The sequence below is a fragment of the Ammospiza caudacuta genome, chromosome 3 (genome assembly GCF_027887145.1).
Source record: "Ammospiza caudacuta isolate bAmmCau1 chromosome 3, bAmmCau1.pri, whole genome shotgun sequence".
NCBI classification, from domain to species: Eukaryota; Metazoa; Chordata; class Aves; order Passeriformes; family Passerellidae; genus Ammospiza; species Ammospiza caudacuta.
Genome location: NC_080595.1, coordinates 73,194,294 through 73,209,920, shown reverse-complemented (window position 1 = coordinate 73,209,920; position 15,627 = coordinate 73,194,294). Strand labels below are relative to the sequence as shown.

Sequence of the window (15,627 nt, the reverse complement as noted above, 5' to 3'; positions counted from 1 at the left end):
TCCTGTCTTCTTTGCTTCTGCTTCTGACATACCTGGCAGACCTCAATCCCAGCAGCTAGGAACTTGCCAATTCCCCTTTGCTGAGCATTTTTATCCCCTCCTCTTTCCATGCTCCAACAGAGCCAGTTTCCCTCCACATCACTGTCTGTGCCACGTTGCTGGGGAGCTGGGCTTACCCCTGGGACCCCATCCTAGGACTCATCCCCAGCCTCATCACTGCATTTTCATGATATCCAGCCTCTCTGATGAAGACCATCAAGCCACTGCCACCTTTTTGTTTAAGTCACTTCTGTACCTTCACCTTTTCTTTTCCATGAAGAATCTCACCTTAAAGGACCTGATTCCCTTCCCCAAGCCACCTTTTGCAGCTTATTTTCAGTCAGAGGATGTAATTCTCTTGCCCAGCTGCTGGTGGTGCAACTCCTTGTCTTGCACCCTGACCTTGCTCACTGCTGTCCATGGCCAGCACAAACACCAAACTGCATGTCACCACCAACAATTTGCTTCTGGTACTCTCTCAATTGCTTTAATCCCCTGCTTTGCACTCATTTTGCCAACAGATTAATGTTCTTCAGGCAGATGCTGCGTGTTACTACTTTCCTAAAGGCATTTTGATGTACTCTGTATAATTACTGCAAACAAATAAATCCTGAGGAACTGGGGAACCCTGTTGATTAAAAAGTGGCCAAGACTTTTTGAGAAAAAAAACAGTGAATGATTTCCATGGAAATGCCACTGTGTGTGGGTTTCCATTTGTTTTTGAGTGAACTGGGAAAGGATAGAAAGAAACAGAAGGTAGATAAAGACAGATAAGGGAGGGATGACAATAAAAGGCTAAAAAAGAGACCAACAGGAGGAATGTGAAAAACTGAGCTGAAAAACTGAAGAACATCCAAGCAAAAATCAGTAACGTCCTGTGCAAAAAAATTCTGAATCTTCTTTGAAACCAGAAGCATGTTGAAGCAGCCTAAATATCAAATTCCCTTTCCCCACTCTCAGCTTCCTGACATGGAGGTGCAAGCCCAGGCCTTGCCATAGACACCACATACCAGGCAGTCCCAGAAGCAAGGGCCCTCGAATCCAGATTCACAAGCAGAAGTTCCCCTTTCTTCCAAAACATTTCTTGTTTCACTTAATAAGTGCTGGATCTTGAGGTTCACCTTTTTTCACACTCGTATCTTTGAAAACCAGGTGAGTCATATTGATTTACGCTTGCAGCACTTGCAGAGGTTTCCCACCCCCAGTTCTGGCTTGTGGCCCGCTCATCTGACTGCTTGAAATACTGGTATATTGGATCACAGGTATTTGGATCAATATTTTAAAAGTTTAGGAATGAAAATTCCTGTTTCAACTTTAATTTATACTATTTAAAACAAAAGCCTGGATTTCTAGCTTCAGATATCTCCTAGAGGAATCATATAACTCTAGGGAGAAGGTCTTAACCATTTAAAACAAAGTTAAATCTAAACCTGGAGCAAAAACAGAGTAACAATCACATAATTTACCTGACTAGGGCTCTGAAAGTGTCCGTGCTTCCTCCACATGACTGCTTGTAAAGCTTGAATTAAATGCATATACCCAGGGGTATTCTTTTCTGTAGTGGATATGATCTCATCCATCATGCTTCATGCATTTATACCCATCATTTCATCCACTTTCCTTATGCATACCCTTTGATATGGAGAAATAAAGCATCCTTAAATTCTATTTCATAGCTTGGCTCTCTTTTCCAACCTCCATGTCTGCAGCCCAGGCAATATCCAGCACTGTTGGTGTCTGTGCCACAGCACTGAGCACATCCTGGGCTGAAGGACAAAAAGGCCTTTGGGCTTTTCCCCACTCACTGCTGAGAGCAGAGTGCCTACTCCCCCCCAGGGGTAGCTTTTCAAAAGGGATGAACTTCCTTGCAGCCCCTCAAGTCAGTGAAGGCAAAACAGCCCAGCATATTGTGGGAAGGAGGATTTCCCTGGGGCTGGCTGCTGAAGAGATGTCTGCTTACAGCTCCATTCCTTAGCATCCACAAAGAGATACAGTTTCATAAACTTAAAGGAAAAGAGTCTTCATTTGTGAGTTAGCAAACAATAATCTCACAACTTAAAAGTCAGAAAGTTCAATTTATCCAATTCTGCCAATTCTATAGAGTCCAGGCAAAAAAACATCACGGCTGAATTTTCTCTCTTCCATCCATCTCTTATTTTTCTTTCTGCCAGGATTTGCTACTTAGTGTGCATCAGGACCTCAGCACCAGGGTCCTTGGTTGGATGCCTTGCCTTGTGGGCAGGTATGTCAGGTGGGGAGGGAGAATGCAGTGGAAGGAAGGAAGGAAGGAAGGAAGGAAGGAAGGAAGGAAGGAAGGAAGGAAGGAAGGAAGGAAGGAAGGAAGGAAGGAAGGAAGGAAGGAAGGAAGGAAGGAAGGAAGGAAGGAAGGAAGGAAGGAAGGAAGGAAGGAAGGAAGGAAGGAAGGAAGGAAGGAAGGAAGGAAGGAAGGAAGGAAGGAAGGAAGGAAGGAAGGAAGGAAGGAAGGAAGGAAGGAAGGAAGGAAGGAAGGAAGGAAGGAAGGAAGGAAGGAAGGAAGGAAGGAAGGAAGGAAGGAAGGAAGGAAGGAAGGAAGGAAGGAAGGAAGGAAGGAAGGAAGGAAGGAAGGAAGGAAGGAAGGAAGGAAGGAAGGAAGGAAGGAAGGAAGGAAGGCTATCCCAGCCTTTCTCAACTGTACTGCAGGCTCTGCCATCAATCCAAAAGCCTCAAAGACCATATAAACTTTTTATATTATACTTTGTTGTGGCTGGATGTCTCTGCTCCCTCTTTAAGACCGACCTTAATGTTTTATTTATTGTTTAAAAGATAATGATCATGGTAGAGGAATATATGAGGCAATAAATGGCCTTTGCAGGTAATTAAATGCTGAGGAGCACTGAAGCTATTGATAGCCATAAAAGTCATTTATTCTGAGTGTGCTGAGAAGCCAGGAGTGCTGTTCCTCATAGCATGCAACAAGACAAGATTAAACAAGCCATGGTACTAGAAAGGGGAAAGACAGCATTTTTCTTACTCTCTCAGGACTTGAAAATTCTGAGCTGCTGTTTATTTGGTGTTTGCAACAGAAAATATTGATTGTAATAATATGTGGTTTTCCATCATATTATTCCTTTTTTCCTAGCTGTTTTAGAAGAGCTTTGCACATGTTGTCAAGAATTATTGCCCTCCTTTGACACATACTCAAATAAAGGCACAGCAGGGAAGAGTGGCTTGCCCACATAATCAATAGCAAAGTCTCTTATAAAAATCCAGTTCCCAGGCCAGTGTCTTGCCTACTTAGTCACACTCCTATTGTGCATTGATATTGTGCTTGTCATACCAGCTTTTCGAGGGCTTGTGGATAGGAAGAGCCCACCTTCCTACAGACAGGGGCACTAGCATCCTGCTGTGCTTCTGCTCCATGTAGATCCCTACTTCCAGCCAGTGCCACCAGAAGAGAAGCTGTTCTCCTGTGGATAGTGGAAGGGAACTCCGTATGGTTCCAAATTTGACTCGGCCATGGGGAGCAAAGCAGCATAGGGACCTTATTTACAGACTTTACCACTTCCCCTGTGGTAAGTAAAATACAGTGTGGCCACCAAAGTTCTTGCATAAAGTTTTGCTGCAGCCACATGCAGCCGTGCTATATGTGGAGACTTCAACTGTCTCACGGCACAAAATAGTCAAAACCCAAGGTTTGGGACAGAAATAGCAAGGAAAGGATTGACTGAAAAGGAAAGTGGATGTTTATCAGACTTAATGCTTCCCACATGAGAGAAACTTCTTCCATTTCTGTGCCTACCACCAGGTTACCATCAGAAGTTTTTTAGTAAACATGGTTTCCTCTGAAGAATAATCTAATATCTCATAGGTGCATGTCAACAGTGTATAGGTGTCCTAGAAATGAAACTTTCACATGCTGCCATCCAAGCCTCCATCAGCTGAGCGTGAGACAAATGGTGAAATCTGAATGCAGAGTGGAGACACTTTACAGGATCTCTGTTGTCTTCCCATCATTTAGCCCCTGTCCCACTTGACAGGGTTTTCTGCACAGGTCACCCAGGTCTTGCCATCATTTTAGCTCAGATTGCTCTACTGTTCCCATGGAAAATGTTGGGGCGCAGGTCCAGAGGTGCTTTGAACCCCGGTGCTGTGGTGACAGGTAACATCTCAGGATTTGCCGTAATGCAGACCAGAAGCTGGGCATTTCCCAGGAGGCCTGGAAGTCATCCCACAACTGCTCCCACAAATCACTCTCAGGAGCCAGAAGGTCCCTTCACAGCTGAGGAAGAGCCCTGGGCAATGTCCCATGTGAGGCATGAGACAGGTGAGGGCCCTTGGCAAGGCAGGCAGAGCGTGGGGCTCAGCTGCAGGGAGGGTGATGCACAGCCAGCAAGGCTCATTGCAGAGGCCACCTCTAGGCACAGCCTGATGAGTGTGCACTTCCTGGGCATGTACAACACAGTTGTAAGTGAGATGTGCATATGTCAACAAATCCCACCTGGCCTGTACACAGCCATTAGCATCTGGCAGCTTGCTGTGAGCACAGGTGAGTTATGGCTTAGGGGCATGTGCTCTGGGGCAAGGTTAAGAGGTGACTTCTGTGTGGGGTAAGTGGATTAATATGGCTGGACACGATGCTGGCTTCTCCTCTCCCTTCTGATGGTGTAAATCAAGGGTAACTGCACCAAAGTCAATACCTGGATTAGATTCATTGGTGCAAAGGGGCTGAAAAGCACATGATTTTAAAAGAAGAGACATCTCGATTACAAGATGGGGAACAGAAACAATGAAAAATGTGGCTGCTTTGTGTGACTTCCTATGGTGTTTTTTGTGGCCCTGCTCCTTCCATGAGAGCTTTACCCCAACAGGAGCCCTCACAGACCCAACTGGAGCAGGGCTCCTACTCATCACTGGCCCTCCTTGTCTCTGCACTGTGGGGAGGAAGCCCTGTCTCTGCTCTGTGCAGCAGAGGAACCCCCATGCTGACCTTGCTGCAGAGAAATGCTGGCTCCTGGGGGGATGGAAGGAGATTTAGGCAATGCAGCATTAAACATAGCCTCAGTGCCTCAATCCAACCTGCCTTGAACACTTCCAGGGATGCAGCACCTACAGCTTCTCCAGGCAACCTGTTTCAGTCCCTCACCACTCTCACAGTGAAGAATTTCTTCCTCATGGCTAATTTAAACCTACCTGACTAGCCCAGGCTGCCCAGCCCATGCTGCTTCTGGGGGGCTATTGATAGCACACACACACCCCACCCCACAGTGGGAGACCCAGGAGAGAAGCTTTGCCTACACCCACATCTCTTGTCTAGTCTGAAGGAAAAATAATGTTTTGGCCATCCTCAGTGTCTGGGGAGATCCAGTGAAGATGGTGGCAGGGAGATCTCCATTGGAATTTTGTGGGGGTGGAGATGCTCAGAGTGTAACAGCAACTGTAAAAACTCTGGTTGAGGAATTGCTTTCTCTCACACACAGCCCTGCCGTGAGAAAGTAAATGCAAATGTACATGCAAATTAAAATGCAAATGCAAATGCCAGGCCTCCTGGGCTGCACTCCTCGGTGCTACAGAAATCCCTTGACCTCTCAGAAGAATTCAGCTTGCTGCAAATGTCCTAGTGGAGAGGAAAGTAAAATACTGCTTTTCAGTCTGGGCTCCTGCCTTTCTTCCCCCATGTGCAAGAGTGGCAGTTGGATTTCTTTGTACAAAAAGGTGTGTGTACACAGCCCTCTCCTATTCATTGGTTTCATGTGAATTGTTTTGACTCATTGACCAATCAGGATCAAGCTGTGTCAGACTCTGGAGAAAGAGTCACAAGTTTTCATTATTATCTCTTAGCCTTCTGTAAGTATCTTTTCTGTATTCTTTAGTATAGTTTAGTTAGTATTCTTTTATATAATATAGCATCATAAAATAATAAATTAGCCTTCTAAGAACATGGAGTCAGATTCATCTTTCCTCCCTGCCGCAGGACACCCTGCAAATACAATACAGCACCAAAAAAAGGACAGTCATTCCTTCAGCTGGATTACATCTCGAGTCAAGGTGACCAAGCAGCCTACCTGCCTCCACCCGTGTGCTTTCACAGCCCTCGGGGCTCTCTGTGCTGGCACTGAGCTGCTGGAAGGGCTGGTTGCTGAAGAGATTGTCACACAGCAGGCTGCGACACAGCTTCTTCAGGAAGCGCAGCACGTACCCAATGCTGTTCACTACCAGCAGGCTCTGGAGATGCTGCTTCCCCTCAAAAGAAGCTGAAACTGGAAAGCAAAACAGGAGCAATTCAGTACCTGTGGGTGCATGGCAGAAGGGGGAATGACAGCACGGGAAATAATTTTACTCAAGTATTTGCATGTCAAAAATATTTTGCAAAATTACTCTGCCTGAAGCGCACAACAAACTGGAAGAGCTTAAGCAGCTGAGTTTGTGTGACCCAGATCACCTTTCCCCTGGAGGGCTGAAAGATGCTGACTGGCATGGCCAGCAGTGCAAGGCTTTCTACTATATGCAGCCACCTGAAAATTGTGTCGTGTGATTAGAAGGAAGCTATCATGATATACTCCTCTAAGGAAGGGCAGAGAAAATGATGTGCAGTGATCACCAGTAGTGATGGGTAGGCTGACTTCAGCAGCACCCAGGGTTATAAATGATAATGGGGAGATAAGAATTAAAGGCAGGGTTGTGAAGGAATGAAAGGTACCAGGATTGTACTGAAGAGAGAGGTAACAGCTTCATCGTTGATCTTTATTTACTGAGTTAACTGCTTTTATAGGCAAGGGAATGTTGGCAGTTGTGGTCAATCCAGAATTCAGTAGAGAATGAGAAATCTTGCATTAAACTGGAAATGATTGCACAGGAGGGGTGGGTCAAGAAATGGCAACAGGGTCTGCTGGCAGGAGACCCCAAGTCCCAGAGAGAAGCCAGCAGCAGTCTGTGCTGGCACAAAAGAGATTTTGTGGATGCTGTAATCTGGCAGACATCACCAATGGAGAAGAGGCCTGGGAGATTGCACAGAAAGGGTTGACTGATTTTGACTTCCGTGATAGTAAAAATGGGTGAAAAAAAATCTGGAAAACAAACATACAAAATGTTTAGAAATCCGTAACTCTTTGAAGAGGCTCAAAACAACCCGGTGGGACAAGAAATGATAATGCAGGCTTACCAGATGCCCATAAAACAGCAAGGTGACAGAGTCATGAAAAACTCAGATATATTTCTAGAAGGTGTGGAACAAAACATTTCCAGAAGTGTTAAAAGCACTATACAAAGTTCTGGAGAAACCTGAGATAGATTGATGGATATCATCTTGGTCATACAGGCTGAAGAAGAGGGAATTCACACTTGCAGAAGTGCACAGGCAGACTGCATTGGTGTTTGGGGAACATAAATTTTTCCTGTGGTATTGCAGCCACCACCATCCTCCTATGTGGGACTGTGCAAGACGCCTGCACTCCTTTCACTGGTGCAGTTATCTTCCTCACCTGAAAGGAACTGTGTATTTCAGCCTAGCAAGATGGGGGTGGCTCTCTTACAAATACATTTAAGGGTAAGAACAGGGCAATTAAAATTCCTGCATAAGCTTGTCATGGGGGCATACTTACCCAGGAATCAAAAAAAGGGCATAAAAACCATGGGAGGGGTGGAGGGGTCAAAACAGATCCACCAGGATCAGTTGTAGCAAGACACATTCAATTTCAACAGATTTGTAGGGAGGACAGCATGATATAGCTGCCTGAAGTCTTCCACCTGGAAGGTTCTTTCCCAATCCTATAGTTTAGCTCCCATCACTACTAACAAGAAAAAATTGCAACATTAGACTTATAATTTTGGGGATAACTTCAGAGATTTCCTGTTGGCCTGAGCTGCTGTGAGGGATCATGCTCCACAGCTGGTTGAGCATCTGTGAGCCAAGCCATGGGAAGATTGGAAAGCCTCTGACAAAACTCATCTGCACTGCTGGGAGTGAAGTGCAATTACAGAGCCACACCATGACTAGGAGGCCATTCACCCCTCTTTGATGACTAGAAGAACCATGAAATTGGGAGAAATGTTGACCAGGTGCTTTTAGTTCAGGTGAAGTTGAAGCTGAGCCAGCTCAGAGGAGCTGAGACCAGGGATTTTGGCAGGCTTGGTGCATAATATGACTCTCCTGATTCTAATGAAAGTCATATATGCAGCACAAAACTAGGCAAAAATGAAACTTTGCACTGAATTGATTCAGTCTTGTGTTTCTGTGAACAAGTCTGGATCATTCTCAGAGTATTTTTGGCGTCCCTTAGGGAAGGCACACCTGTGATTACAGAGAACTTGAGGAGAGGAAAGAAGCAAGATTTATATGCTGCACAGAGGGCTAGAGCTTGGGCTCCCACACAAGAAGGTCCCAGTGGCACAGCTGAGCATCTGCAGTCCCTGTGAAACTGATTGGACTTGCAATCCTTGGCTTTGTGTCTGTGCCTGACTCATCTGCAGCAGCTCATTGGAGAGTGCTGATCCCCTATTCCCATCATTGTTTCGCTCCCACTGCATCCCCATATGCCAAAAGAATGTTGTGACACAAAACTCTTACTGTGATAGAAGAAAAGTTCACATTCACACTGAGAACCAGGCCAGGGGATTCATTGTGGGACATGGGATTTTCATTGGGGAACATGGGAGTTTCATCAGGACACAGCAAGAAGTGCCACTGCAGGAAGACAAGGAGCTGCTGGGAAGCTCCCCTTGGTCTTTGATTCTCTCTGATATATTTGTGTAGACTCTGTGCAGTCCTGCTGCATGGGGAATTGCTGTGGGACTTTTGCAATTCCTGCAGCAGACAGCAGGTTTGGCCCATGAGCTGCAGGCAGGGCAGCTAAACTCCATTAAAATTGTCCTTTTGTGAAAGACAGAATCATCAAGTTATATAAAGATTTCAGCTGGAAGGGACCTTTACAGGTCACTTAGTCCAACCCTCCTGCAATGACCAGGGACATCTTCAGCTAGCTCAGATTGCTCCAATACACATCCAGTCTGACCTTGAATATATTTGAGCTTGGGGCATCTGAGTTTGGGGCATCCATCCATTGTTCTCTGGACAACCTGTTCCAGAGTTCTGCCACCCTCATCACACGAGGCATGCATGTGTACTTGTGGTAGCAATGTGTGTCATGAAGTGGGCTGGCATTGCTGCCCATGCTTAACAGCTGCATGGAAACAGCTCTCAGCCCTGGCCTCAGCACTGTTCCAAAGAGTGGTAAGAGGCACACTCTGGAGTGCACATTCCTCACCTGAATCACCACTGCAATACCCCTTACCAACATTCTTTCATCTGACTCCGAGGTGATTCCTGCAAGCAGCTCATTTTGCAAAGGCATAAGTGATATTCAGAGCTGGTTACCATCCCACTGATGGGAACAGGACATCCAGGGCAGTCAGGATTAGGGAGCATATTAAGCACTTCCCTACTGTGCACAAACCCCTTACCTGACACCATCTCTCCCCCGTAGCCCTGCCTGAGGAGGGAGAAGACCACCTTTTGCTGGAGGGCACAGTCGATGCAGGCTTGCACTGCCTGCTGCAGGGCTGCCGACGGCCGCTCGGGGCCAAAGTGCTCCGGCAGCTGCTGCACCTTTCTCCTGTCCAGGTACGGCCCCAGGTTCGCTTGCTTGTTGACATAAATGCAGACTGTAAACATAAAAGGCCAACAAGGTTATTGCAAAACAGTCCTGGGAGCATCCTAGGAAATGCTAGCATTCTACATTTCTATTCATTTCCCAAGTTCTTCCTTCACTGGTGAATTGTTGTCACTTGTGATGGCAGAGCCAGACTTCCTTGTGCTAATGACCCATTGCCAGAGCAAAGCAAGCTGAGTTTAGGTCTAGCTCAGTGTCACAGGCTAGGATAAGCTACATACATCTCAAAAAGCTCCTATATATGCCTAGGGTTTGCTGTCTTGAGTCCACTTTGTCCATGCAACTTGTGACCAGAAAAATGTTTTGGGAGTGCAGGACAGTGACTAGCAGTGGTGACTTCACAGCAAGGAGGGAATGCCAGCCTGAGGTGTGTTTTCAGATTATTTTTTTCCTTTGTTTTTAGACTGGTTCATTGAGAGCTGCTATGAGAAGCACTGCTCTGAGATGACTTTTGTAAAGCCTTTGGATGATTCCTTCTTCAAACGCAGCTGTAATTTCTGGAGGGTTTTGCTGCACAGTGCCATGGCAGAAATCTGGTCTTTGGGAGCTTCCTAACTCTCCATGACCAACCTAACACTCTACAAACTGCATTAAGTTGAGGGAAAGTGTACATGGCGTGCAGAGCTACATTTTGGGACTGCAACAACGTGTCTGTGCTGCAGAGGGGTCCCTGAGGGAGTCTGCCCCAGCCTCTCCACAGCCAAGCCCTGCACACCCCCTCTCATAATCTGCAAAGGCAGTTTTTCTACATGCCATCAGGCCTGCCAGCAATAGCCAAAAACTGAGCGTTCTCCTCACTACTGTGAACTTATTTTAAGCTTGGCTGAGGCTAACTGCATCTCAGGGGAAGCAGGGATAGAGCTGGGTAACTAAGGGCGACTAAGACACAGCCTGAAGTCAGGCTAAAGTGAGACATATTATAATAGCTGGCTGAGTGTGCTCGACCTGTCATCTCTCAAACAATATAACATTATCTTCTGACAGAAATCAGATATGTGACAAAAAAACCCCATCAAGCAGAGTGGAGGACATGATGACAGCTGTGTAAAGTTGGAAATAATTTACAGTTTGCATCACCATAATGAAAATCTAGTGCAACTGTCACAGTGCACTCTGCTCCCCCATCTTGCAGGGACTAGCAGAAGGGGCTCAAGCCGTACATCCAGGGTAAACAGAGGGATAATACCAATCATACTTATCATTACAGTGCTTCACAGCTTCCAAGTGCCAAACAAACAAAGGGATAGTACACTGAAAATATGGCAGCAGCATGCAGGAATTGCAGGGAGATGTCAGAGTGCAGCTTTCCCAGAGTGCCACACCTTGACAAATCTGTAGAGTGTGGTCTCTGTGTGACAATCCACTGGTTTTGTCGGGGCTCAGCTGTGGGAGGGACTCTGCAGCTTGCAGGCAATGTGCTGAGTCCCCCACTGCAGATCAGGATCCCTACAGTCCTTCTGAAGCAGAGAGGGAGATAAAAGCTGGCTTGAGCTTCCCTTCACCTCCTGGCAGGCCCACTCTGGTGGCAACCTGCATGCTCTGTAGGGAGGAAAGGTGCCAGTGGCATGAGGATTGTGGGCTGACCGAGGTGTGGGGCACTGCCTGAAATGACCCACGGAGCCTTTGGAGCCACCCTGGTGGCCTGGCAGGGCTGCAGGACTGTGCCTCCCTGTCCTGCTCCAAAAGCAGCCCTGGGCACAGCCTCTCAGGGCACTTCCACCCACTCAGCTGCTGTTTGCCAAGCGCTTTGCAGACTTTGCATGTGAAGGGATAAACGAGAATAAAATATATTATTGTTGTTGTTGCTGGGTTTAGTATCATTCTGCCACCAGAGCAGATGGAAAACTTCTCCTCTGTGCATCCCAGCTAAGAAATAATGGGATTTATGTGTTGTGTTTAGATTCTAATGTTATCTAATCCATTTCTCTGCTGAAATCTCAGGGTAAATCAGCTGTCTTGTTGATTTTCTTCTTATTTACATCTGTTTAAAAGCCTTGACCTATGTTACTTTTGGTAATATAAACAAAAAGAGGGAGTAAGACCGTGTTTTCTGACTAGATTTGGAAATGACGATGCCTGCTGCTGTGATAAGGCATTGGGGTTTTTGTGCTGGCAGCCCCGCCTACAGTCAGACCATGGCTCCTCCCATTCTTCTCCCCACAGCTGTAACAGATGCTTCATGTTCACACAGGGATTTAGGTTGATCACTGCAACATATTAGATGGGATGAAAATGTTAGGTATAAAATGGAGCATTCATTGGTTTTTGATGTTCACATTTCAAGAGCAAGGGGACTGACATATCCACTAAACTTGACACACAGCAGTCAAAATACAATCTTGCAGGATAACTCTGCTCCTTGTCACTGGTCGCTAGACTAATCTGCAAACACCCCATTTTCATGAGCTCCCCCTGCTCTGGAAAGCCCAGCATCTGGCTGTGACATCTGGCTGTCAGCTCGTGGCTCCTGCTCACCACTTGCCCAAGGAGCACTTGAGGCTGAGTACCTGTGAGAGCCTGTGGGGTGTCTGAGTCGGGTACCGTGGCTGCATCCTGGGGGATTGAGCTGATATCCGGCTCCGGCGTGCTCCTCGGCGGAGAGATTGCTAAAGGAGTCATCAGGACACGAGATTTCAGCTGCAGAAAATAATGAAAGTATACACAAGATATTCCAATTTTATTCTATGGATGTCACGTCCCATGAACTCCCACTCATTAGCAATCTGCTATTGCATCACTTTCTCCAGGCCAGAAGATCCATCCTGCTCCCAGGAGGATACTGGAGCCTGAAGCCTGACTGATTTGCTGCAGACAGCAATGCCTTAAGCTACAGGATGCAAATATTATGCCACCCACCGGGTAGTTATTTACACCTGAGCAAATTGAGCCTAACACTCCAACAAATCAGTGCAATGGCATTTTATGAGCCATTTCATGCGGGTGTAAACAATGCTCCACAGCTCAGAAAAAGGGGGTCTTTAACTGCATCATAATTTAGGGCCAAATTCTGCTCTTGGTTGCAGAGCTGTAAATCTTGTATAAATCCAGTGGCACCAAGAGGCTACTCTGGGCTGACACCCATGTAAATAAGCTCACACTGTGGTCCAGACTGTGCTATTACCAGCTAGTAAATGCAAACTGCTGCGCTGCTGCACCCAGTGAGCTTTGCAACCTGCAGCCCAGCTTGGAAAAGAGAAGCATGATGTGAATTTGTGGTGCAGTATCACTATGTCTTTATGCTGCCAGTACCTGACAACATCTCACCAGTCAAATGATGATCAGGTCCTCATATTTAAAAAGGACTGAAGTGATGGATGTGACCTGAAGGTACCACTCTCGTTTTTCTTTTGGTGAGAAGGGAAGTAGGGGGAAGCAGAGAACCAAGCCCAAAGCTTGCTGGTTTATATATTTACATGTCCTACAGCAAAATGTTCTTCTGAGAGGTATTTATTTCCTTTTGTTGTGTTTCAATGGACAACGTAGAAAGTATATTTTAGGTAGAAATGAAGTCAGACAACTGCGTCCAAATCAAACCTTGAGCAATCCCGGATGGAGAGTAGAAGTTGCTTTGGATGAAGACCTTTGCTGTCCCTGACTAGGAATTACAAATGTCTAAAATAATTGTCACTGTTTCAGTATAATGATAAAACTAGAAAGCTGGGGAAAGGAGAGGAAAGCATGTAGGACTTAGGAAGATCTAAGTTAGTTTTTACCACCACCTCCCCTGGGGCAGGCTAAATCCTTTTGTTTTCAGTCTGAAAGGGGGAAAAATAATAAATAAGTAGATCTGGGACAAGCTGTGGATTTGACCTCCTGCTGTATGGCAGTTGTACAGTATGAGGGACCCTGAACTGGCCCCTGGTTAGTGCCATTTCTCACTTGCCTGTGTTGTCTTGTTTTTGCAGAGTTGTCTTGCCTTCAGATTGGGATCAATAATGATCAGCAACAAAGTGCTGTCAGTTTGTTTTCACAGAATCACTGACTATGCTGAGTTGGAAGGGACCCACAAAGATCATCAAGGCCCTCCACAGGACCATCTCCAAGAGTCACACCCTGTGCGTGAGAGCATTGTCCAAATCCTTTTGAACTCTGTCAGGCTCGATGCTTACTTCCTTGGGGAGCCTGTTCTTGTGCCCAACCACCCTCTGGGTGAAGAACCTTTTCCTTATATCTAACTTAAATCTTCCCTGACACCACTTCATGCCATTCCCTCAGGTCCTGTTGCTGCTCGCCAAAGAGAAGAGATCAGTGTCTGCCCCTCCTTTTCCCCTCATGAGGAAACTGTAGACTTCAATGAGGTGTCCCTTCAGTCTCCTCCAGGCTGAACAAACCAAGTCACCTCAGCTGTTCCTCATATGTCTCCACCTCAAGGCCCTTCACCATCTTTGTTGTTCTCCTTTAGATGCTCTCCAATCGTTTAATATCTTTTTATATTGTGGTGCCCAGAACATCACCCAGCACTGGAGGTGAGGCTGCCTCAGTGCAGAGCAGAGCAGGACAATCCCTTCCCTTGCCTGGCTGGTGATGCTGAGCCTGGTGCCCCCAGGACACCACTGCCCTCCTGGCTGCCAGGGCACTGCTGACTCATGTTCCACTTGTCATCAACCAGGACCCCCAGGTCCCTTTCCACAGCACTGATTCCCAGCCTCTCATTGCCCAATCTTTCCGTGTATCCATCCGAGGTGCAGTATCCAGCACTTTCCCTCATTAAAATTCATATGGTTGGTGATTGCCCAATCCTCTGATTTGTCAAGGTCTCTCTCCTGGGCCTCCCTGCCCTGGAAGGAAGCAACAGCTCCTCCCAGTTTTTCATCATCTGTGACCTCGCTTAGTGTCCTTCCAGTCCTGCATCCGAGTCATTTATGGAGATGTTGAAGAGCACAGGGCTTGGGATGGAGCCCTGTGGGAAACCCATCAGTGACAGGTCACCAGTCCAATGTCACCCCATTCCCTGTAACCCTTTGTGCCCGACTGGTGAGCCAGTTGCTCACCCATGGCATGATGTGTTTATCCAGCTGCGTGCCTGACATTTTGTCCAGAAGGATACTGTGAGAGACAGTATCAAAAGCTTTACTTTTGAATGGTAAGAGAATAGAATTTCAAAAATCAAGGTCTCCATCCAGTTTGGGATTTATTCCATCTAAGAAGGTGAGAAGCAGCATGATTTATTACATTCTAAAGCAATAAGTCGATTATTCAGTTTTCTATGGCAAAGTGGGCTGGCAAGGTGAAACTTTGGGTAGCCCCTATGTTAGGATTCTGGGCTTCTTTTTGATCACACATATATATACACACACATACACAAAGAATGTAAATGTACATATGTGCATTTGTACGCACTCTGTATTTATTATATAAAATATATATGTTTATAGAGAGATGTGCAGATATAGAATCACAAAAGCATTTAGGTTGGAAAAAACTGCTTAGATCATCGAATCTGATCATTTCCTAACATTGCCAGGACCACTACTATACCATGTCCCTAAACACCTACATATCTTTTGAACACTTCCAGGTACAGTGATTCCACCATTCCCTTTGTTCCCTTTGCTTGAACACCCTTTTAGTAAAGACTTATTTTTTCCAAATATACAATCTAAACCTCCCCTAGCACAACTTGAGGCCATTTACCTTTTCCCTATTGCTGGTTGTCTGGGAGAAGAGAGCTACACCCTCCTGCCAGGTGGCTGTAGAGATTGAAAAGGTCTCCCCCGAACCTCCTTTTCTCCAGGCTAAACACCCCCAGCTCCCTCAGCTACTCCTCATAAGACTGATGCTCCAGACCTTCACTGGCTTTGTTGTCCTTCTCTGGACAGGCTCCAGCAACACTTGTATGCTCTCACTCTTACATTTCTCTATATGGATACTATTTTTGAGAGAGTACACCTGACAAATTCTGCTTCACTTACATGTTGGCTCCCTAATATCCTTACTGGCTCAC

The 15,627-nt window shown here is 46.2% G+C and overlaps 1 protein-coding gene across 1 annotated transcript in view; it reads right to left on the bottom strand.

Annotated features, from left to right (window-relative positions):
* Window positions 1-15,627, bottom strand: part of SCML4 (Scm polycomb group protein like 4) — a 41,288-nt gene that overhangs the window by 20,373 nt on the left and 5,288 nt on the right. Inside the window, exons 2-4 of the mRNA XM_058802717.1 lie at window positions 12,191-12,320; window positions 9,475-9,675; window positions 6,081-6,275 (exon numbers count right to left, since the gene is read on the bottom strand). Coding sequence (XP_058658700.1) covers window positions 6,081-6,275; window positions 9,475-9,675; window positions 12,191-12,320 — 526 coding nt within the window. The remainder of the gene's footprint in view (window positions 1-6,080; window positions 6,276-9,474; window positions 9,676-12,190; window positions 12,321-15,627) is intronic.